Below are 24973 nucleotides of genomic sequence, written 5' to 3'. Positions count from 1 at the left end.
TACGTTTTTCATTTATTTAAAATAATTTAATAAACAAATGATGTTAAATACAAACAGCAGAATAAAAAAACTTTAATAAAATGCATTTCTTGTCTGTATTTCCCAACCAGCCCCCCCAATTTATGCACATTTGAGCCCAGGCTTGCCACGCTGCCTCCCCGACATGCCACGCTGCCTCCCCCATATGCCACTCCACGCTGCCTCCCCCATATGCCACTCCACGCTGCCTCCCCCATATGCCACTCCACGCTGCCTCCCCCATATGCCACTCCACGCTGCCTCCCCCATATACCACTCCACGCTGCCTCCCACATATACCACTCCACGCTGCCTCCCACATATACCACGCTGCCTCCCACACATGCCACTCCACGCTGCCTCCCACACATGCCACTCCACGCTGCCTCCCACACATGCCACTCCACGCTGCCTCCCACATATCTCATAGTCCCCTCATAGAGTCACAGACCCGTTCGCATCACACTGACACCATACTTTTTTAAATAAGTACTGGGTTAATCTTTATGGCCCCCAGGATTTAGATTCCCCTTAGTTTGCCCCCCCCCTTTATCTCTAACTGCACCTTAAGTTAACTTTATTAAATTAATCCAATTAACCCTTAGTTCTCATCATTAAATTAACCCTAAACACCCCATTAACCATAACTACCCCTAAATTAACTCTAAATACCCCATCAAAACAAAACACCCCATTAACCATAACTGCCCCTAAATTAACCCTAAACACCCCATTAACCACAGCATCCCCTAAATTAACCCTAAAGACCCTGTCAACCACAACAGCCCCTAAATTAACCCTAAACACCCCATTAACCACAGCTGCTCCTAAATTAACCCTAAACACTCCATTAACCATAGCTGCCCCTAAATTAACCCCCACCTCCCCTAACTTTCAGCAGCCCAAATATTAATTTTATACTTACAGTTAGACGAGTGTCACAGCCATGTGGTTCTGGCCTTCTGGGAGAAGGAAGGGGCGGGGCCAGTTGTCACAGTGATTACAGGGAGGGACTGGTAAGTAGGAGCTGCTGCTGTGAGTCATACTAAACGGATTATATAATGAGGGGTATTTTCAGAGTGTTTGCTCTGAAAAAATCCTCATTTTATAATCGATAATAATCGATTCAACTAATCGATAATGAAATTCGTTGGCAACGAATTTCATTATCGATTTATTATCAATTTTATCGATTAGTTGTTGCAGCCCTATTTGGCATTATGTTTGACATGTTATTGCATGCATCCAAGAGACTATCCTAGACTATCTAATCACAATTTTATCTGATGATTTCTTTGACAATAACCCCTGAGGCTAAACAAGAGGGTACAGCTGTATTTCTGTGCTAACATCTTTCCATGTTCAGGGTCACTTAATTGATCCAGAGGGATGATTTGTGTTTTAAATGACTGTATACTACAATCAACCTATGCCATTGCATTTGAGTTTACCTATTGCTTATCAGCGTTTGCCATTTAGGCTTTTAATGGCAAAGCTTTTTACCTTCTCTGAGTGGGTGGTAATCATGGCTGGCAATCTCAATGTCCCTTTAGAACCCAAGATTGGCATCCCAGCAGGCGAGACAAATGCTCTGCTGAGGTGCCGATGTAGAATGTTGAGGATCTCTGGTGGACTGCTGGAGGGTGCCCCATTCCCAACATAAGAATTACACATTGTATTCCCACACACATAGAAGATATTCAAGTATTGATTATATTTTTATTTCATACCACTCGTACACTAGTTGACACAGCGATCCAGCAATATGGTCAGACTTTCCCTTCTTGCATGCCTAGAGCATTTACGTGGAAGATGAATGCGTGGCTGTGGCTGAAGTTTTTCAATGTTCATGAGAATGAGGAGGTAAAAGCTGCTAATACTGCGTAGGCACACAAATGCGTTAAGGGTTTTTTAATCCAGCAGAAAACAAAGCGTGCAGCTCATGGCCAAGATGATAGATTGAAGAAGCTTTGTGCGCCTGATCTAAATCTGGCTCAGTGTTTCAGGATTTAACAGAGATCAGAATAGTAATATATTGTTGCGCTCACAAGCCCAAGCTTTATTGATCTAATATAGCATTTTCAATGAACATGACCATAATCCTGGAGAGACACTGAGGCAAGTTAGACTGGAATCTTGTGTTCATAAGATTTTAGATGGCAAGCTCTCTTATTCACACCAAAAATTGCGGAGGGTTTCCACCTCTATTATGAGAGGCTGTATAATATCTGTCTCAGTCCAATTCCCAACAGACAGGAGAAGATATTGCAGTGTATTGACTTTAAACGCTAAGGAAATTGAAGATTATTGTGGAGGAGCTTGCTAGGGTGATAAAACAAAAACTGGCGGGAGTGCTCCTGTGCCCTGATGATTTTGCCTTGCATATTACAAGGCATTTAAGGAAATCATTACACCATAGTTTTGTAAAGCATTGAGGGATGGGGAGGGGTGTACCTTGATGCTGCCTAGGAGGCCACACTTGCCATGTTGTCTAAGCAGGGGAGAGACAGTCTTTTGTGGTATCTGTGGGCTATTTCTCTGCTAAATGCAGAGCTTAAATGATTTTCAAGATTTTTGGCCTTATGCTTCAAATTGCTCTTACCTTGACTCATTCATAAGGATCTGGTGGGATTTGTTGGTGGTAGAGAGGCCAATGATAATGTATTACGAACTCTGGATATTTTAGTTGAAGCAGCAGGTTAAGGGAATAGGCTGTTTTACTCTCTTGATGCTGAGAAAGTGTTTGGTCCTCGGTTCCTTGGACTGTGTGTGTGTGTGGGGGGGGGTGTATGCTTTGCTTGATCGAGAGTCTTTACTCCCAGCCAACTGCTAGAGTTCAGTTGAATGCCTATGTCTCTGAACCATTTCTTGCTTTGAAGCCCCTCCTTTTGTCTATGCAGGCCGACCCAGACCTTACAAACTGGAAACGCATGCTGATGATCCATTATTTTTATCTCTTATCCACACGTCTCCCTTCTGGTACCTCAGAAATGATATTGATTGACAGATTATCTAACTTTGTGGAAATCATATTTTAAGTGTATTTCGAGTGGAGTGGAAATTGAAAAGATGGGATTCCTTGAATGTCTCTTGGTTTGGAAGGATTAACATTTTGACAATTATACCGTATTTGCTCGATTTATAAGACAAGGTTTTTTGCTCTGAAAAATACCCCTTGTCTTATATTCGAGGTCATCTTCTAATCAGACCTCAAATAGAGGTCTGAGTAAAAGACTAAGATCTAGTTCCCCCGCAGAGCTGCAGGGGACCTGGGTCCTCCTCTCTGGCAGCCGGTGACCTTCCGGTGCTTAGCCATAGAAGGCCAGACAGAAGTCCCGCGTAGCGGCGAAGTTTGCCTGTGCGCATCGTGCAGACATCCACAGGCTGCCCTCACCTGACACAAGGGAGTCTGGAGCAGTGGAGACAAGTCTAGGGATGCATCGGTAAGGGGGGTGAGGCATATCAGGGGGCAGATTGGCAAGTAGGGAGGTATAGGGCATAACTGGGGGGCAGGTTGGCAAATCAAAAATTTAAAAAAGATGCATTTTTCTCAATCAGATTTTTTTTTTTAATATGAAAAAATAGTTTACATGTGAATACATATTTACGAATAACTTTTCTCATAGGTTAGTCTTCAGGTCTTTTTTTTTTTTTTCTACATTAATATTCAAATTTGGGGGGGGTCGTCTTATAAATATGTCTCGAGCAAATATGGTAGTACTTTCAGAGGCTGGTCGTAGGATTTTTTATTTATTTTTTTGGAAGAAGGGAAAACCCCAGATTTTATAGTTATCCTTACCCTGCCTAAGATATTACCCTGACCTACAGAGCCCCAGCTCTGCACCCTCTACATCTCTACCCTGTTATTCAATTACACCGCTAATAGACTCCTCCTTTGTTCCTCTTATAAACTGTGTCTCTCTTCTACCATCATTACCTCCTTCCACTCTAGTATTCCTTACCCCGTTCTGTCAGGCTTCCTGAACCTCCCCCCCAACCTTTCTTCCTAACAATCATTCTAATCAAGCCATCGGAATGACCAACAACCTCTACAGATCATCCTGACTCGATCAATTTATCCCTATCCAAGCAGTCTTTTCCTACTGTTCACTTCCCCCTCAACCACCAACTAGATTGTAAGCTCACGAGAGCAGGGCCCTCTTCTTCTTTTGTACCAGTTTGTATACGGTTTGTGATTTTAAATTACTTTACTGACTCTGTAATGCTATACTGTTGGCACTCTATTAATAAATGTAATGTACTACTTACTATAAGTCTTGCGTTAAAGAGTGGAATAAACTTCCTCATTGGAAGATCTGGTCCTCCATTGAAAATACTTGGACTACTTGCCTGTTCTCAGCTATGATGTGAATGCACAAACAGGTTATGTCTCGGTTGCTATCCTCTCACTGTATCATCTCTGCCACTTTGTGGGTTTGAGCAGCCCAGTATGAACTACCCACTTCCTATCTCCTTGTATGCCATTGTTTAATAACTTTAACATTATTTGTGCCAGGTATGGGACCTACTTATATTACCCACCTGGTTCAGAGTGAATGCCTTATTAGATGATGTTATATTGAAACCTCTTATTTGAATGCTAAGGAGTAGACCAAACACTCTTTAATGCTGAGGAGCAAATATAGAGACAAATACCAAAAGTTTATAGCCATATGGTTTCCTTAGATCAACGAATACATTTAAATCTATGTACAGGAGTAGATCAAACATAAAGAGGCTTGTGTTTAATGCTAGTGATTCACCCTGACAATCTGTCGATTTGGGTGGCTGGGGGTTTATTAGTTTTGTTTTCTGATTTTGTAGTACTGTTCCATATCAATGTACCTCTGTGATTAACTGTCATTCTTGAAGCAACTTCATGTGAGACAATTCCTTAATCCATATGGGTTTGCTCTGTTTTAGTCTATATCAGGGCTCGACAAATCCCAGGCGCCAGGTCATCGTGGCGACTGATATTTTTGTCCTGCGCCTAGGTGTATGTGAGCCAAACCGGTGGCGAAACACATCTTCGGCAAAATGCCGGAATAAAAAAAAAACGGCTGAAAATAGGGCCGCACTGCTTAACTTTGTGTCTTACTGTGCAAGCAGCGTCTCTTGTGCTGGCCACAGGAAGCAGGAAACCAGAGGAGTCACATGAATTCTTCTCACATCACATGACTGCTCCATTCCTCCTCCCAGTGGGCGGGACAAGAGAAGTTCGTACAGAGAGAGAATCAGCAGGGCCCCTATGGAAGTATGCATGTGAGAGATCTGCAGTGCAGGTAAGGGGGTGAAGGAGGGTGTATGAATGAGTGTGTGTGATGGCATGGTTGTGTAAGTGGGGGGGAGGGGCATGGCACAGGGGGCTCTGAGTGATGTGCAGCATCAATACACAAGGGAGGGCAGCAAGCCAGGTTTCAGCATGTACTCCCATCATGCCAAGTCAGCCAGTACATGCTGGAACCTGGGTATGTCTGGGCAGGACTGTGATTGCTGAGTGCTGGGGCAAAGTGTGAGACTGAGTGCAGGGCAAAGTGTGAGGGCTGGGGCAAAAAAAAGTCCTGGCTCCTAACTTTTTTTTTAGCTGGCTCCTAGATTTAAAACAAATTTGTCAAGCCCTGTTCTATATGAATGTTACCAGTCATTCACATTTCACTGGGCAGATGTTTTGAAGCAAATTTGTGTGATGTGTTTTTCTTTGGATGGTATGTATGGATTTTTTTTTAAACAATTACCTTATCACATTGTATCTGAAGAGTAGTGAGATCATTAAATGTTTACGTTGCCTATTAAATGAGCAGTAAATAACTTGATTCTATATTACCCCGTTGGGGCTGAACTACACACATGCAACACAATCAAAAAAATTTCCATTTTATCTTGCATCAAGTGCAAGAACCCATATCTCGCAAAACACATCTACCATCCATAAACGAACATATGTACCTCTACGTTAGCACACCTACCTATTAATCCACACGCATAGATATACACATGCATGCAGACTACAGAAAGCCTTGCTTATAAAAATGTGACAACATTTAACCCTGAGAAGAAAATGAGCCTCAATCCGGGAAAACGTTGTTTTGGCGCTGAAGAGAGAGATGTGCGCCAAGCGGTCGCTCATGAAGTTTTCAGCAACCGCTCGGCGCCCTTCAGTCTCTTCCGCGAGGCCTCTAGCTCGGTGGCAGTGCCGGCATGTCATGCTGAGCACCGGAATATGACTTCATATTCAGGCGCTCAGCAGTGAAGCAACGCGCACCGCGGAAGAGCAGGGAGATAGAGGCCTCATGCTCCCACCGCAGGACTTCTGGAAGGTAAGTGAACTACAAAGAGGGAGAGAGGGTACATAGTGAAAAAGAGGGTAGTAAGTATATTGAAATACATAGTGAGTATGATTGAATTATTATGTGGGAATGAATGAATGTGTGGATGAATTGTGAGTGAATGAATGTGTGGATGAATTGTGTGAGTGAGAGAATAAATTAATGTGTGGATGAATTGTGCGAGTGAGAGTGAATTAATATGTGGATGATTTGTGTGAATTCGTAAGTGTCTGTAAAAGTGTGTGCATCATAGATGTATAATTGATTTGTGGGAAAGCAAAGAGGGCACAAGTAGGGTGCCAAAGTGTGTTATCTGGGTGCTGGTCAGGTTCTATGTGGGTAGTGTGGACGCCAGGCTTTGAGGTGTGCAACCTGTGATTTATGCCTCTAATTTAGGTGGTTTTATCTATACCTTTTAATGCTGAGTTTATGTGAATTCCATTTGATCTATACCTGCCAAGCTGGGTTTGTGTTATTCTGTAGATCCATATCTATGCTATGTTTCCATACATTATGTATACCTGCAAGTACAGGATTTGTATGTCTTGTTGAGTTGATCAATACCTGCAGTGCTGTTTCCATGTGTTTATTCAATCTATGCCCTTAGTGCTGAGTTTACATGTGATTTTGAGTTGATCTGTACCTGCAATGCTGGGCTTGTGTGTTGTGTTGATCTATACCCGCAGTGCTATGTTTCCATACATTATTATTGTATACCTCCAAATCGATGATTTGTACGTCTGTTTCTATGCCTTCGGTGCTGAGTTCACATGAGAATTTCAATTGATCTATAACTGCAAAGCTGAGTTTGTGTGTAAATGTGTTGATCTATACCTGCTATGCTCTGTTTCCATACATTATATATGTATACCTACCAGTAGCGTACCTAGCGGGGGGCGGGGGGGGCGGTCCGCACCGGGTGCCGCTCATCAGGGGGTGCCAACTTGCCGGCACCCGGCACCCCTCCAGAGACGGACAGTAATGTCCGCCGCTGGAGGAGCAGGCTCGCAAGAGAGCGGTATCGGAGGTCTTTAACAGACCTCCGGCTCCCTTGAGTGATTTTAAGCCGGTTCCCTTGAACCGGCTTAAAATCACTCAAGGGAGCCGGAGGTCTGTTAAAGACCTCCGATTCTGCTCCCTTGCGATCCGCGCGCCAACTGCTGCTGTGCAGAGGGCACTGTGGGCGCGGCTTCAGTGCCGCCGGGATCTGACAACAAACCCCGGCGGCACTGAAGCCGCGCCCACAGTGCCCTCTGACCCGGAAAAAGACAGTAGAAGAGGAGCGAAGAGGAAGACTGCTGTAAAAAGACAAGACTGCTGTAAGAAGAAAAGAAGTAGAAAAGAAGGTAGGAAATCATTCATTAAGACTGAGTGACAGTGAGAGTGGATTGGTATGTGTGGAATGTGTGGATGGTATATGTGTGGAATCTGTGGATTGGTATATGTGTGGATTGGTATGTGTGGAATCTGTGGTATGGTATGTGTGGAATCTGTGGATTGGTATATGTGTGGATTGGTATGTGTGGAATCTGTGGTATGGTATGTGTGGAATCTGTGGTATGGTATGTGTGGAATCTGTGGATTGGTATATGTGTGGATTGGTATGTGTGGAATCTGTGGATTGGTATGTGTGGAATCTGTGGATTGGTATGTGTGGAATCTGTGGATTGGTATGTGTGGTATGTGTGGAATCTGTGGATTGGTATGTGTGGAATCTGTGGATTGTAAGTGTTGATTGGTAAATGTGTGAGAGTGATGGGTGTTATGCTGTACCATTTCCAATGTCTTTTTCATTATAATTATGCTCTAAAGTACATCATAACTCCCATCACTCTATACTGTTCCATACAGTGGCAGAGCTGGGAGACAGAGGCCTTGCACCCCCACCGCAGGGTGCTGGTCAGGTTCTATGTGGGCAATGTGGACGCTGGCTTTGGGGTGTGCAATCTGTGATCTATGCCTGTAATTTAGGGTGTTTTATCTATAACTTTAATGCTGAGTTTTTATGTGAATTCCAATTGATCAATACCTGCAAAGCTGGGTTTGTGTGTTAATGTGTTGGTCTATATCTGCTATGCTATGTTTCTATACATTATTTATGTTTACCAGCAAATACAGGATTTGTATGTCTTATTCAGTTGATCAATACCTGGGGTGCTGTTTCCATGTGTTGTTTATTTGATCTATACCTTCAGTGCTGAGTGATTTCCAGTTGATCTATACCTGCAATGCTGGGTTTGTGTGTTCTGTTGATTTATACCTGCAATGCTATGTTTCCATACATTATTTATGTATACCTGTAAATACAGGATATTTATGTCTTATTCAGTTGCACGTGCTGTTTCCATGTGTTGTTTATTTGATCTATACCTGAACTACAGGGAGTAATTAAAAGAGAGTTGTGGTTTAGTGACGTAGGGGACAAATGGACTTTGGGGATGATTACGGGGAGAGGACCTCCCAATGTCACGGTGCAGTCAGAAGAAGGGAAGGCTGTACTGACTCTCACAGTCTTCCCCTGATCTGCAGTTGAGGGCAGTACAACATAATCCCTATCACTATACATCGATCTAGACATTTACAATAATGCAGCATAACCCCTACCCCTATATACTAAGCCAGACACTGAAGTGGTAGGCCTACACCACATCAATGGCTTTGTATATAGTGATATGGGTTATGCTGCATTATTGTAAATGTCAGGCTCAATGTATAGTGATATGGATTACGCTGCCCCACCGTCAATGTGTGCTCAGTATAAAGTGATAGGTGTTATACTGTATCACCGGCAATGTGGGCCTCGGTATATATTAACAGTTATGTTGTACCACCGTCAGCGCGTGCCTCAGTATATAATGGAAACAGTTATGTTGTACTACTGTCAGCGCGTGTCTCAGTATATAATGATAGCAGTTGTGCTGCACAACTGTCAATGTCTGCCTCAGTGTATAATGATAGTTATGTTGTACTACTATAAGTGTCTAGCTCAGTATATAAAGATAGCGGTTATGCTGTACCACCATCAATATCTGGCTCAGTTACAGTGATAGGTGTTATGCTGTTCCACTGTAGTATCTGGCTCAGTGTATAGTGATAGGAGTTATGCTGTTTCACTGTAATGTTTGCCTCAATATATAATGAAATTACTTAAGCTGCACCACCGTCAATGTCTGTCTCAGTATAGAGTGATAGGCATTATGCTGTACCACCGTCACTGCCTGGCTCAGTATATAGTGATATGTGTCATGCTATACCACAGTCAGTGTCTGGTTCATATGGTATATATAATCATGAGTCGACATGGCAACACCACTATATATGCAAATGCTTAAATAAAAAGAGAACAATGTTATGGTGACTCCTGATTATAATATCAGAATTTTTAGTTTATAGTGTCTTTAGCTGCTTAGCCAGTACTTAATTTGTAATGTTTGTCACTCATTTGTTAGGGTTATTAAAGAAAGCACTATTATGCTTGTTAAATGTTATTTAAACTTTTATATTTGGGGGGGGGGGTGCCACTTACAGGATCCGCCCCGGGTGCCAAATACTCTAGGTACGCCCCTGATACCTACAAATACAGGGTTTGTATGTCTTATTCAGTTGATCTATACATGCAAGTGCTGTTTTGTGTGTTTATTTGATCTATACCTATGTTTTGGTGCGGAAGCGGAGGGAGTGATTGCATGCTGTGGAGCGGTGCCCAAGGAAATGCTTGCGTAGGGTCCAATTTTTTCAATATAAAATGTATCGGCAGTAGGATCTAATATTTATATATATATATATATATATTGGCAGCATGGTCTAATATTTATATATGTATTGGCAGCAATGGGATGATATATATTGGCAACAGGGGCTCATAAAGAAACTGCCAGTTCAGCTGTTATTTTGAAATCATATTTCAATTGTAGTCTTCACTTTAAAGAAATAAGTAAATATTATGTTAAAAATGCATGTCTAACGTGTATACACACACACCTGTGTGTGTGATCTCATGCGCTTCATAGTGTCCCTGAATGGCAGAAATAAATTGTGGTCACCCTAATTGTGAATGAGCAGTGTGGAAGTGTGTGCCTATTTTCAATACTTAACTTGAGCGCACTGAGTGTAAAAACATGATCAAGAAATGTAAAAAAAAAGGTCTTAAGATTTTATTATTATTATTACAGGTCCCCTTTTGCTCATTGGACACAAGTCACGCAAGAAAGCTCAATGAATGATACAGACTATTTCAGTTTTTTGTTCTCAACATTAATAGGTAAAGTATTTATTCGAATATAAATGTCCATGCATTATCAGAATAAGATTTCAATGTCCTTACCTACCACTTCTACTAATCTATCTGATCAATCTTAATCTATTATGGCTATGTGAAATTTAAAACTATATGGTATTTTATGATCCTGTTTAAAATTGACAACAATAAAACTTAAGTGTTGGTACTGCTTATCTTATCATTCTGTTCAATTACATAACTGGCATAGGTAATTATTACAATAGCAAACTCGATGAATTGACATTAATGACAACTTAAAGGTTTCCTTTTGTCTTTAATGTTTTTGTGTTTAGGTTTTTCAGGAGAGAAATTGGCATGGATTCAAAACAGCAAAGTATGTAATCGTCTTAGCAGGACACGCGTTTCACGTATATGTCTTTATTTGACTGACCAGTCGCAATTCGTTCATCATTGGGCTGTTACAAAGGTAATATATTTTGTAATGAGGAGAAGCTCACACGAGGTATAGTGTGATTTTGGAAAAAGATGCTTTACCGTAAATGTGTTTTTCTTTCCATGCAGCAGCCTTACAAATTGGTATAATCTACTCATCCCCTTGAGCGGATTATAGAGGTGCCTGCAATGAATTGGCTATAAGACAGAACCCCCTCCCCTTATTTACTGTGTAGTAGCAAGACTACCTCTAAAATAACAGAATAAATAGTAAGATACGTTTACGGTAAGAAATGTTGCCTCACAAGTGTGGAACAAGCCTGAAGAACCATGTTGATATGGTACACATTGGCAATAGTTCCTGCTTTACAAATCTGTCCTTCCTATGGATTGGCTGCCTCGGCCCATGATGTGGCAATGCATCCTCTGGAGTGAGCTCTGATACCCTAAAGTGCAGTTTTCATCCATGGTTCGTAGGCCAATGATATAGCAGACTGAATCCATCTAGCCAAAGAAAGTTCAGAAGTATTCTTTTCATTGTTTGCGCCAGCAAACTTTTTTTAAAGAAATAGTTTGCAGCGATACAATAAAATTGCTTTTTTACAGTCTACCCGGGTACCTAAAAGCTTCACCTTCATGGCAGCAGTGAACATAGACGTGTGTGTGTGTATGTATATATATATATGTGTATATATATATATGTGTGTATGTATATATATATATATATATATATATATATATATATATATATGTATGTGTGTGTGTATGTATATATATATATATATATAATACATAAGCTGCACTCTCTCTGCTTTCTGAAAATTCAAGCATTTCCAGCATTTCCTGGTTTCTTTGTAGCTTACATTTTGGAGACTATGGAAATTATTTTAGACTAACACCAGAAAATAAAGGTTGTATACTTTTTCTGCATATTGTGCTGAATAATAAAGCCAATGTATTGAATAATGTAGTGTCTCAGTGTATGAGATGGTTTAACTTGTCTCTTAGAAATGCGAATTTGTGTATTACATTGACATTCATTTGATTTGTGTTTCAGCTTTCCATTAATAGATATTTGCCTTTAATGATGCTACATTGGCTACTACTACCTTTCATTCCACTTTTATAGCTGCTATTTATATTTTTGTTACATTTCCCAGTAGCAGTGTTTGTACATTGTACATTCTCTTTTGCAGGCAATATGTCATAGTTTGGCGTCGGTAAGAGCAAGGCGGCAGTGTTTTGATATCCTCCAGAATGCTATCAATAAACATCTGGTAAGACATTCGTTTTCTTTAAACTCTCTTAGCAATAGTCTTGTTTTATTTTTGAGTCTGGGTTTTTGTAACTATTTAACAGGATAATCAAAATTGATCTATTACCGCATTGGCTCGGATAAAGGCCGCCCCCGTATATAGGCCGCACCCTAAAAGTTTGTTTTTTTTTAAAGAAAAAGTTTTTTTCTTTAAAAAAGCACCAAAAAAACATGCTGCCACTGCCCCCCCGAGATATGCTGCCACACTGCCCCCCCGAGATATGCTGCCACACTGCCCCCCCGAGATATGCTGCCACACTGCCCCCCCCCCCGACTTACCAGAGCAGACTCCCGGGTGTCTTGCGGGGCCGGCGGGGGACGTCTGCGCAATACGCGTATACAACTTCCGATGCCGGCACATCCCCGTCGGCCCCGCAAGACACCCGGGAGTCTGCTCTGTTAAGTCTTGGGGGCAGCGGCTGTTTACCCGCATCGCTGCAGCCGGCGACCGTCCGCACGATGGGTTTAGACAACCTCCCCTGCCGGCACCCGCCTGCCAGGTGCCCGGGACTGCATGTTCTCGGGCGTCGGCCGCTAGACCTCGAATACAGACCGCACCCCCACTTTAAAGACTTAAAGTGGGGGAAAAAGTGCGGCCTATATTCGAGCCAATATGGTATATCTCGGGGAGAATCCATGTTTATCATTGTTGCATAGTAATCACACCCTGTTAATATATTGTACCTAAACATTGGAAGCTGATATTATGTAGAAACTTTAACAGGGACAAGAATGCAGGTGAGTGAATCATGCTGCTTTTACAGATGGCATATAACAAGTTAAAATTGGTTTTTAAATTTAAATAAACTGAAGTACTCTGTTCTATCTTAAAGAAATTAATTCCAGCTGTGTCTTGGAGATATGCAGTACTTTTATAACACAATCCCTAAATGAAATCAGAGGAAAAACACTAGTTTTAAAAGAACAATAATTTCTTAACCCAGGCAGACCACCAGCAGCAAAAACGAGCCCCACAAGGTTTACCGGCGATTGTGTCCCAGCTGCCAGAGGCAGCTTCAGGGACAGGGGGCCAAGGCTTATTCGGTTTCCATATGAGTGTGAAGACTAGCCCCCAACCCTCCCTTGCTGACCCACACTCATTAAGAGCAATCATGCAGTGTTAACCCCTTCGATGCCACAATTGTGTATGACACGATCACAGCATTGTATGCGGGTTAATATTTATAACAAGCTTGTGAATAAATATCAGTCAATATTGTGCTCCTATGGAGCATCAGCATTGAAAGAGTAAAAAAATAAAATAAAAAATTAACAGCACTGACCTGAGAGTTGAGGGTGCTTCTAGGTCAATTGTGAGTATCTGCAGCAGTGGAATCGGCTGCATGGGGCAGATTCCCTGAGCTGTCTAGTTTGTGGAAATACATGGTTTTATGGGGGTAAAATGAAATATGGGACCTCTACCATGTCTCAAATGAGACCTAGACCCAATAAACTGATCTATCAAAATTCCATGCTTGAAAACCTAATGTGCATGTTCCAATTTTAACCCACAGGGCTGAAGAGACTTGCCTTACCCATGCATACGGGGTATTCCTGTACTCGGGGGGGGGGGTAATTTCACATACCCAGGGGAAACAAATAAGTGAAATACTGTTTGATGAATAGAATTGGTTTGTTAAAAATGGAAAAATTAAATTTTACTGCAATGTTCAGGACAGACATTGTGTTAAAATGCCCCCAGTCAAATACTATAGTATGTCAACTTTGAAAAATATATACTTTTGTTTAGCAGTCCCAGCATACCAAATCTGATGATGCGCATCATACCAAATCTGATGATGCGCATCATACCAAATCTAATGAAACATGACATAATGATTTCAATACTTGGCATAGTTGTTAAGCATAGCGTCAAATACAATTTCTGTTAAATATAAAAATGTCTTTATACTTTGGTCAGCTTCCAACCCTAATTGGTTTTTATATGTTTATGTATTTCTATAACAACCACTCTTGCATGTGTAAACACACTATCTGCATGCTTTTTTGTTTATATGTATCTTGCTTTGATATATTTCTGATACATGCTTTGTTTTAGCTATTGTTTTTTGTGTGTTTTATTAACAGGGGGGATTGGTAGTAATACCTGACAGCACTGTTGGATCTATACTGTGTGCCATAAATACTTTGCATGAGCAGTGCTGCATTCCTAATGAAAATCTGAACAAATTCTTAGCTTCCTGTTGCTACAGCATTTTCAACTTCCTGCTCACAAAGGAAAAAGATGCTGAGCACATGCAGAAAAGGTAAGAATAAGATTGGGAATTGTGTCCTTAAATCGTATCCTAATTAACATATTTTGGGGTGCAACAGCTAAGCAAGTATATTCTTTTATATCAGATATATATATACTACTGTGCAAAAGTTTGGTGTCACTTAGGCTTTTTATGGAAAACAAGGACCTTTCTCGATCTACTAACATACCGTATTGGCCTGATTTATAGTTTGGTGCAGTTTTAAAGAAAAAAATATTTTTAAAGAAACAATACACATTAGTGGAATGGTAAAACGCTATTTTATCTAATGAACAGGAATACATGCATTGTAACATTTTTGGTATCTATTATGCAGTTAGTCAACCAATAGCCATTTTAAGGTCCCCCTTAATTCATAATGCACCTTATAGTTGTGTCGCACTGGCCCCTAGATATGCTTTATACCCCTACAGATATGCCACTCTGCCCCCCCCCCCGATATGCCACTCTGCCCCCGACAGCCTGTGGACATCTGTGCGATGTGTGGAGGTTGTCTGCATGCATCAAGCAGATGTCCACCGGCTGCCACAGAGGATGATACAGGTCCCCTAGACAATTGTAGTATCTCAAACTTTTTAAATGCAGTCTTTAAGTGTCAGGCAGTGTTAATGAGAAAAATAGAATGACTTCTCTCTGTACCTATCTGGGGGATATTTTAAGAGGCATGTTTAACATGATTGTTTGCGGCCATCGGGCTCTCTCTCTACAAATAAGTAGTTTCAATAAAAGGGCTGTCAGGGAAAGTAACCTGCCCATTACTCCCGCGTTTTAAGTTACTTTGTTTTTTGGAGACTTTTTGACCTTGTCAAATTGTAATTCATTTTGGAAATGTATTATCAATTATCTTGTTTTTACAGAGATGCTTTATGGGGAGCATGTATTACTTTACTATCTATGCTTCCGAATGTGCTGAAACTGATGTTACAGAGTCTTCAAGTAAGCAGGGCTTGTCAAGAAGAGCTGCCAGTTATTGCTCAGTTGCTGCGACTCCTACTGCAAAATGCACAGCTGAGGAGTTATATGATGGCCAATGCTTTCCTTGTGCAACAAACTCTTCAAGATGTTATGGTATGTTTTTTTTCCCTCATTTATTTTCAGAATTTAAGCAAGTCAAATTATAACAACTTACATTCTTAGTAATCCTCCAGTGGTGTATCTAAGAACATTTAGTGCCTTTGCTTTTTATATCCTGTTATTTGTTTGTGAAAGCGATGTGTGGTATGTGAGCGTTACAAAGTCACAAGCCACCTCAAATCATGCTTGCAAAGAGGTTTCAACTTTTTCTAACAGCTGAACCTGGTTCACCTCATACTTTTGGGGGCAAAACTACACATACACAACAAAAGAACCCCATAAACTATATATTCCCTGAAAGCACAATGCACAGGGGTTAGCTGATAGCAAGGGCTAACACTAGGATCCTGTTGGTGAATAGTTATAGGTAGATGTTAGGTTACAGTACTGTATAGTGTCAGTGGTCACATAGAATTTTATTAGGTTAAATATAATATATATATATATATATTATATTTTTATATAATATATTTATTTTTTTAAATGTATAGCTATCAGATGACTTGTAAGCGTAAAATTTAGGCCACTGAACAATCAATAATGAGCGACCTAAAATGTCATAATTATGACCTAAAATGGTAGTTATTGCCTAAAATCGTCATTAGTATTTCATGTTTTATTAACTTGTGTTTTTTGTTTTTTATTACTACCTTAGATGACCCCTCTCTCTTATTAGGGCAGGTTCATTCAGTGGCTGCCATAATGATCAGATCCCTCCTATTAACCAGGATTGATGTGATCATCATCAGCCTATTTTTGATTGCTTGCAGTTTCAGCTGCAGCAGATTCTTAACTCACAGCAATTGACCTGGAAGCACACTTGATTTCCAGGTCAGTTCTGTTATTTTAATTTTTTTTAATGCTTGGAGCAGTCAGGCAGCCTGAAGCTGCCTGTGTAAGAGCTATCAAAGGCTTGGGGGGGGGGGTCTCAGGGTGGCTCTGCTGGTCTGCTCAGATACCTGGGCAGACAGCAGCAGTGCCCCTGCGATCACCACAATTGTGACATGTGGGGGCATTTGTTTGGCATGATGTACCAGGTAGGTGACAGAACCACTTCGGTATGACGTATCTGGTAAGTCACCGGGCGTGAAGGGGTTAAATTCCATCACTGTATTAGTCCCTACAACTTCTTAAGAGAGGCTGTTCCATTTATCTACCACCGTAAGTAAAACATCATTGCATTAAATCTGAACCTCTGACCCTCTAGTTTTACCCTGAAACTGGTTGCAGTCTGGCTGTCTGCCAGAAATAATCTCCTATTATCTCAAGTGATGAGATAATATACTTATGGGGGTATCTGAAAACATGGGGAGACGCAGGGAAAAGTTATTACAAGACATGAGCTGTGTTGGCAAAGTACAGGACTAATCGCAAATCAATATCAGCGCTCCACAGTCCCCAGAGCCTCTAATATTTAGGAAATATGGAAAATCACTAGAAACTGACCCCCTGTACCTACACACACACACACACACCCTTTACAAGGCCAGGGCCCATAGTCGGCAGGGAGGAGGGTGGCTCTCGGGCCTCTCCAGGGGCCACAGTGATGAAGGGTTCCATCACATTCCCCCCCCCTTCTGAATGGGACTGACCCAGGAGGAGACCCCAATCAGGTTGACTCCATGGTCAGTCAGTTCATTTGGTCCATCAATGCCCTCCCTAAACTGTTGCTCTAAACAATCTGCCCCTCCAAGGGCAGTACTCACCTGCCTGACCTCTGCCTCTCCTGGAAAAAAATAACTGCCGCTGGAGAGAATTGCCAACTGCACCTTCTCTCTGGAGTCTTCTCTGCCACTGAGGAGACGACAGGGTGGCGGGGGCCCCTTCAATCCAGGTTTGGGGATCTGAGCTCCAGTGGTTGTTTTATACCATCCTCTGGTGGAGGGACCTCGGGTGAGGGAGGGCAGAGGCCAGCTGCACTCTGACCAGGAGAAAGCTCTTCTACAGGGGTAGAGAGGGGCCGTCCTTCCTCTCCTGTTGTCAATACTCAGCGGGCACTGCGGGAGTTCCATGGTCAGACTGGGGGCAAGAAGGAGGGGTGAGCAGAGACCAGTGGCACTCTGCCTTAATGCCAGCACTTCTGCTGGGGAGTGGTTATCCGCAGTCCCATCCACCCCTTCTGAGTTTACATCCTTAGCTGAAAGATCAATGCATGTGCTTCTGCTGGCACTGTGCCAGTGGAGACCGCAGTCCCATCCACTGCCACAGTGTCTGGAGCCACAGAGAGAAGTGGGCAGAGCCCAGCAGTACTCTGCCCTGATGCCAGCGCTTCTGCTGGTGCTGTAATATCCTCTGGCTCTGGGGCAGTCTGCCAAACGCGGTCTAGCAGCTGTCGGTATGCCCTTTCCAGCTGCCACTCTTTCATAAACCGGTAGTCCAGATCAGGTCTCAGCTCTGAAACTTCTCCGAGACTAAGCATAGCCTCTCTGTATTCTCCAATGTCCTCCAGATCAGAGTCCCCTTCACTGCCGAATTCAAAAAAATCGGTGAGGCTCTCCCACGACAATCCAGAGGCTCTCCCACAACTACTGCAGAGCCTGATATCTGTTGTCCAGCTCTACCTCCTGTTGTACAAGCTTGTCAAATTCAGATACCCATTGGTCCTGTCCCAGGAATGACATACGCCTGCCCATAAACACACACACACACACACACACACACACACACTGCCCTTACACAAGCCTGTCCACACACACACTGCACTCGTACACCCCTGCCTTTACACACACACCTACCAGCTTACAAACACACAGGTACCTACACTGCCCTTACACACACCAGCTTACAAACATATATATATATATATATATATATATATATATATATATATATATATATATATATATATATATATATATATATATATATATATATATATATATATATATATATATATATATATATATATATATATTATACACACACACACACGCAGCCCTTATACCCCTTTTTCCATCCTGCCGTGGAAGCACGGAAGCCAAGGTCTGATGTTGGGCCGGTTAGAGGGACCTTGCCGAGGCAGGTATAAGATTGTGATCAGGGCTGGTTGGGGAGATCACAATCTTATACCTGCCTCGGCAAGGTCCTGAAGACTGGCCCAGGGTAAGCGGCCTCTCTGCTTGCCCCTCCCCCTATAAACACGCTACTCTTAAGGACTTTGTGGTAAATCACATTGCTGTCTGCAATGTGATTCCCCATGGGGCCCCCAGAACGTTTAGATGGCATTGTGTTTATTGGTCCTGCAGCTGGGGGGGGGGAGAGTACTAATCTAGGGGGTTCTTCGCCTAATATGGAGCTATAATTTATTGACGGGTGGCAAACCTACTCAGCTCAGATATGCAGCTGCTTGGTCTTCACTTAATACCTTTGTGAAACCTTATAGACTTGATGTCTATAAGGCTTCACCTTATTATGTCTATATCGTCTCCTATATAAACTCCTACCTGCAAATTTCTTCTCCTTGTGTATCCTCTGGCAGCATTATTTAGTCCCTCCCCAAAGTTTTTATTGGTTGCGTATTTTCTCTCATTGGCTTTTTCACTGAGAGCGTGTTTGAGAGGGAAACTTATTTTGATTTTACAACTGCCTGGAGGAAGAGGCAGATTTCAGTACTGCCAGTGCAAATAAACCCCCAAGTAAAAAATCTACTCTTCTAAAGTTAAGTTCTTTTACCATTCCCAATACAATTACAATTTCCTTATGTTTTAAATTAAATGTTACATATATATATGTAACATATATATATATATATATACACACACACACACACATGTATTCCTGAATGCACTGTTAGTGATCTGCCACCTTTCTATCAGAACCAGCATTACATTTGCTCATTTGAATACACGGGGCCATCCTTTACCCCTGTGAAACCCCCTCCCCCCAACTGCATCAATGACTCTTGGCTGCCCATGACCCATCCACTGACAGGTGCCATGATAACAAGATTTATCAGGATCGGTGTATAGTTAGTGTTTCTGGCATTGACACCTTCAGAAGAAATTTTGTCCCAAGCACAGTTGTACTGGCTGGTCCACACAGTATACTCCTTGTTACCATTAAACAGCATGGACTCCCATGTATCGGCTCAGAAATGTAAATATTTAGGATATGCTATTGTGCCCTAGTGGTTGTGGAAAAAAAGTAAAATGTTTTCAGTACAATTTAGGAATTCTCAGCAGACACAAGATATTACAGTTTATATAACTATTTTTATTCTTCTAACACTGTTTTGTATTTTCTTGCAATTGTAGAATCTAAAGAGTTGTGAAATTCAAGAGCAATGGCTGACAGATCTTCAGTATTGCTTTAATGTGTACCTTTCAAAGCATCCTCCGGAGTCATCTGCATTTGGAATTGCATACTGAAAGTGGGCTTTAATAAAACGACATGAAAGACTGGCACAGTGTTTAATTATGTAAAGCAAATCACATTGCTTATCAACTTGTAACAAAAGGATGCAAAGTATTTTATTTATTTGGTGATGGTTGTGTTGATTGCTTTTATAATGGTTTGAGTGCAACATCCTACATTTTCTATAATAAATCTCACCGAATAAACAATATGCTGACATTAACACTATAAATACCATTTATCAGTGCAGTGGTTAGAACTGCTATAGACCATGAAACTACATGTATTAATATTTCACATTGTGTTAAGATTAAGACATTAACAAAATACAGATTTCAGAAAAATCTCCTGTCACTATCATTTAAAATGTCAAACTTTATAGGTACAGAATTATCTTAATGTCACTGTAGATATGATCCTGATTTGTTCCCCCCCCCCTTCGTTTAATAATTGGAAAGCAGTGTTTTATCTAATAGAATAGTGTTTGTTTTATAACTTTGTTTTTAAGGTGGTATTTTTTTTAAATGGTGATAAACCAATTAAAGTTTAGTTGTTTGGGAAATATGCCACAATACAATACATTAACCATATGAGAATAGGTCCTACATATTTTGTACTAAAGCAAAAATAAAAAACAAGTTTAACCTGTCTCCCCATAAACAGAACAAAATACACAATAATGTTTTAGTATGTCTGTTTCTGTATTTTCAATAAATAAGAAATGAGACTCCTGGTATTCTGGGCTTGGTAAATGGTTTTGTCAAATACCGCATGTACTGATGACAAAGATGATTTTTAACATTATAAAGCAGGAAGAATACATTCAGAACACTAATGCATCAGTTCTCACAATGGAAGAAGAAAAAACCCAGAAACCCCCAAATGGTTTTCAACCAGATGCATGTAATATAACTGTTATAGAATACACCATTGCTTACAGATAAATGTGATGTATGCATTTGTATCCAATGATGTGGATGTGATTTTAATTATATATTTTTTTGTGGTGTAAAAAAAACATAATGGAATTTTTGGTCTAAATATAAGACATTTTTCTATGTCAGGACAGGACAAGTATTTTTATATATTTGGCACTTGAGAAGAGAGTTCAGTCCTAGGATTATATTATGCCAAAAAGATTGAGAACTTTTTAAATGCTCAAGGCTTCAAACTTTTTATTGCTTTCATTTGATAAATATTTGACTCATCTACAATATCTAATGAAAAAAAACCTACAAATTTTTTTTGAAAACTAGACACCCCAGTGTTTAAAATGCTGGTTTTTTTTTTTTGTTTTTTTTAAGTTTTACAATAGACCAAGCAGAGAAATGATAAGCGATGTGTACAGAGATCGCAGATATAACAATAAAAATGAAAACCCAAACAAACGGAACCGGAGTTCCCTAACACTCTCAGTACTGCATTGCATAATGACACATGAGCAGAAAAATAATAAACAAATTAAGATATAGGCACAAATATACGAAAAAACACCACACAAGACAGAGAGATGACAAGGACACACATAAGGGAAGGACACAACAGGGGAGACATAAGGAAAGGGGACGAGGGTAGAATGCAGAATTTCTGATAATACGAATTTGGAAGGGCGTCTGGCCCAGGTGCTTTGTGAGGCTTGAGCCCTTGGAGGACCGCCTCTATCTCTTCAATCGACGGAGGAGCAACAAGAGAGTCCCACTGTGTTCTTGGCAGAGCAGGGATAGGAAGCGAATTTAAAAAGGCGGAAATGGAGGCTTGCGACGGCTGGGCAGTATGTGGATGGGAGTGCAAGTTATAGAGAGAGTCATAATAGTCCGCGAAACTGTCCCCGATATCTTTAGGGTTATAGAGCCGTCGACCATCAGGAACCTGAAGGTAGTGCGCCTCCTAGCAAGCAAAGAGTCCGCTTTATTACCTTTAGCGTAATAGGTTTGCTGAAGTCTGCGGAGCATGTATTCCGTACGCTGTAGTTGAAGATGGAGTATATCTGACTTAACAGCAGTAAGTTGGCGGTAAGTATCTTCAGACCACAAAGTCTTATTAGCTAGTTCCAAAGCTGTGAGACGTTGAGTCAGATCGGAAATGGATTGCGTATAATCCTGTTTACATCGAGATGAATATTTCGACGTATTTTTAACTCTTCATGACAGGCTTTTTGAAAAGATACAGTGACTATTTTAGGGCTTGCTGATAAAAATGTTATTTATTTATTTTTACAATTTTTGGACATTTTAATTTTTTTATATTAAATTTGACTGAGCACAGTAGAGCTGGGCTCCATTAACCTGCATGGTTGCCTGCTGTACCTGTAGCTCAAAGTTCTCAGGAGGGCCTGGAAACTGATTTTTATATAGATAAATTTTACGAATGGTTCTTTGTAACCTAATGTACAAATCATAGAATTATTTGTGTTATTTGTGCAAGAACAAGCTGTTTTATTAGAAAGCAAGGACAAGATATCCGAAAATATAATCAGAACAAAAAATAGCAAGTACCAGGCATACTGCCCGTATTGTCTGAAGCGTCTTGTAACTGTATGGCTCGTATCCTTGGGAGTTGGCCACTCGCAAGATTGTGACTCGTGCAGTAAACAACACGAGGCCAATACACGTAAATTTGTGTATAAAAGCAAGGGGAGGATCCCGATTAGTCAGAAGCCTCGATTACCTGTATAGGAGTGCACACCTGTACAGTGTTGGTCCTGACGAGGTTCTCTGACTGGTCGCCGGTGCTTCCCCAGCTAATGATTCCAGACAGATGACGTGCTAGCCTCTCGGTGATGTAAGTATATAATCGATTGTTCTGATCAGATTTGTGATTTGGGCTGATTTTGTGATATCCTGGGCAATATACCCAAGCAAAGTTAGGAGATATCGCTATCCAGCACCCAAATAACCAGGCAAGACTAGTCTTTAGATACAACAAGAGGAGAACTGATTTATTTTAGACACAGACGGCTGGATGTATCCAGCAAAACATACATTAACATAAAACAAGATAATGGGATACAAACCGCCGCCTTAATCTGCATCCCAGAGACAACAGGGGCAGTAAAGGGATTAACAATAAAAAAGAATAACTGGCACCACTAAATCTGGGGGATAAAGAGCACACATCTTTATTACATTATCTCTCAGACCTTAGTGTGCCGTTTTCAAACTTTTACAAAAATAAGGCAATAATTAAAATTTTTATTAATAACACACAAAAGGATAACACTAACCTTCACAAGACAATTACCTTCTAAGACATTACACAAAAGAAAAATACCCGACTTTTAATTCTATCATTGGACACGGAAAAAGTGTAAATTGGGAATTATTGGAATAAAACGCCATAACATTATGACCACCTGCCTAATACTACATAGGTCCCCCTTTGCCCCCCCCTTAACTAGATCTCTGAAGGTGCACAGTGGCATCTGACACCAACTCCTGTAAATTGCAAGGTGGGGGCTCCATGGATGCATCCTGGTGCCTTGTGTTCTCCAGGTAAGCGACGCACACCCCCCAGCCATCCATGTGAGATAAAAGAAAACGATACCAATATTATGGTATTCACTTCACCTGTCAGTGGGTCATAATGTTATGGTTGACCGGTGTAACAAATCTATACACCTACTGCGAGAACAATTGGACCTGGTATTTCTCAGAATTATTGTATTAATGATCAAACAGATAAAAGAAAGACATCAGAAAGAGTGTTATAGCTATCGAGACTTAGAATTCAAACTATTCGCTATCTCAACAATATCTTAATCCAATTTCAGATTTGAGGGAAGTGCTTCATAATTTTGGAAGAGTATTTTATTACAAGTTAAACAAATACATTACCACAGTTTAGCCAATCTAACCAGATATAGAAGAATTAGACCACTTAAAAAGCAATATGGCTTTGAGATGACAGGAAGTCAAATAACCAATCCTTACAACCAAGGTATGCAGAATACCATCTCTGAACACACAACACATCGAACCTTAAAGCAGATGGGCTACAGCAGCAGAAGACCACACAGGGTGCAACTCCTGTCAGCTAAGAACAGGAAACTGAGGATACAATTCGCACAGGCTAACCAAAATTGGACAGTGGAAGACTGGAAGAACATTGCCTGGTCTGATGAGTCTTGATTCCAGCTACGCCATTCACATGGCAGGGTCAGACTTTGGCGTAAACAGCATGAAAGCATGGATCCACCCTGCCTTGTATCAACGGTTCAGGCTGGTGATGGTGGTGTAATGGTTTGGGGGACATTTTTTGGCACACTTTGGGCCTCTTAGTACCAATTAAGCATTGTTTAAACATGACAGCCTACCTGAGTATTGTTGGTGACCATGTCCACCCCTTTATGACCACAGTGTACCCATCTTCTTATGGCTACTTAATAATAATACACCATGTCACAAAGCTCACATCATCTTCACCTTCGTGATGTGGTGGAACGGGAGATTTGCATCATGGATGTGCAGCCGACAAATCTGCAGCAACTGCGGGATGCCATCATGTCCATATGGACCAAAATCTGAGGAATGTATTCAGCACCTTGTAAAACGTATGCCACGAAGAATGAAGGCAGTTCTGAAGGCAAAAGGGGGTCCAACCCAGTACTAGTAAGGTGCACCCAGTACTAGTAAAGTGGCCAGTGACTGTACGTGTCTAGCTCTCTGAATACCTAAATGAACTTGGGTCTGATTCCATGCCAGAAGGGTCCCAGGGTGTTGTGTAATGAAATGCAACTGAATGTGGACAGCTGTAACATATAGAGTAGTTAACAACAACAAAAGAAAAATACAAGAAGAAAGTAACCCAGTCTCCTAAGAGTTACTGGGGTCTTATTATAGAACCCACAGAAATGTTTTTGGTTCAGAGAAGGAATATTAGTGCAAACCAGTATATCAATGGAATGTGTGTCCATCTTCTGTGAGACATGACTGATATTTAG

General features: G+C 41.1%; 1 protein-coding gene across 3 annotated transcripts in view; it reads left to right on the top strand.

Moving 5' to 3' along the window:
* The window catches only part of TEX10 (testis expressed 10), a 38988-nt gene extending 18316 nt beyond the window's left edge, over positions 1-20672 (top strand). For all 3 annotated transcript variants that reach the window (XM_053466096.1, XM_053466093.1, XM_053466095.1), the window contains exons 10-15: positions 10517-10605; positions 10917-11050; positions 12213-12293; positions 14420-14598; positions 15465-15675; positions 19935-20672. In XM_053466096.1, coding sequence (XP_053322071.1) covers positions 10517-10605; positions 10917-11050; positions 12213-12293; positions 14420-14598; positions 15465-15675; positions 19935-20048 — 808 coding nt within the window. In that variant the 3' untranslated portion in view covers positions 20049-20672. The remainder of the gene's footprint in view (positions 1-10516; positions 10606-10916; positions 11051-12212; positions 12294-14419; positions 14599-15464; positions 15676-19934) is intronic.
* Positions 20673-24973: the final 4301 nt, after the last annotated feature.

Source organism: Spea bombifrons, chromosome 5 (genome assembly GCF_027358695.1).
Source record: "Spea bombifrons isolate aSpeBom1 chromosome 5, aSpeBom1.2.pri, whole genome shotgun sequence".
NCBI lineage: Eukaryota > Metazoa > Chordata > Amphibia > Anura > Pelobatidae > Spea > Spea bombifrons.
Note: the sequence above shows the minus strand (reverse complement) of the source record. Positions and strands in the feature narration are given on the sequence as shown.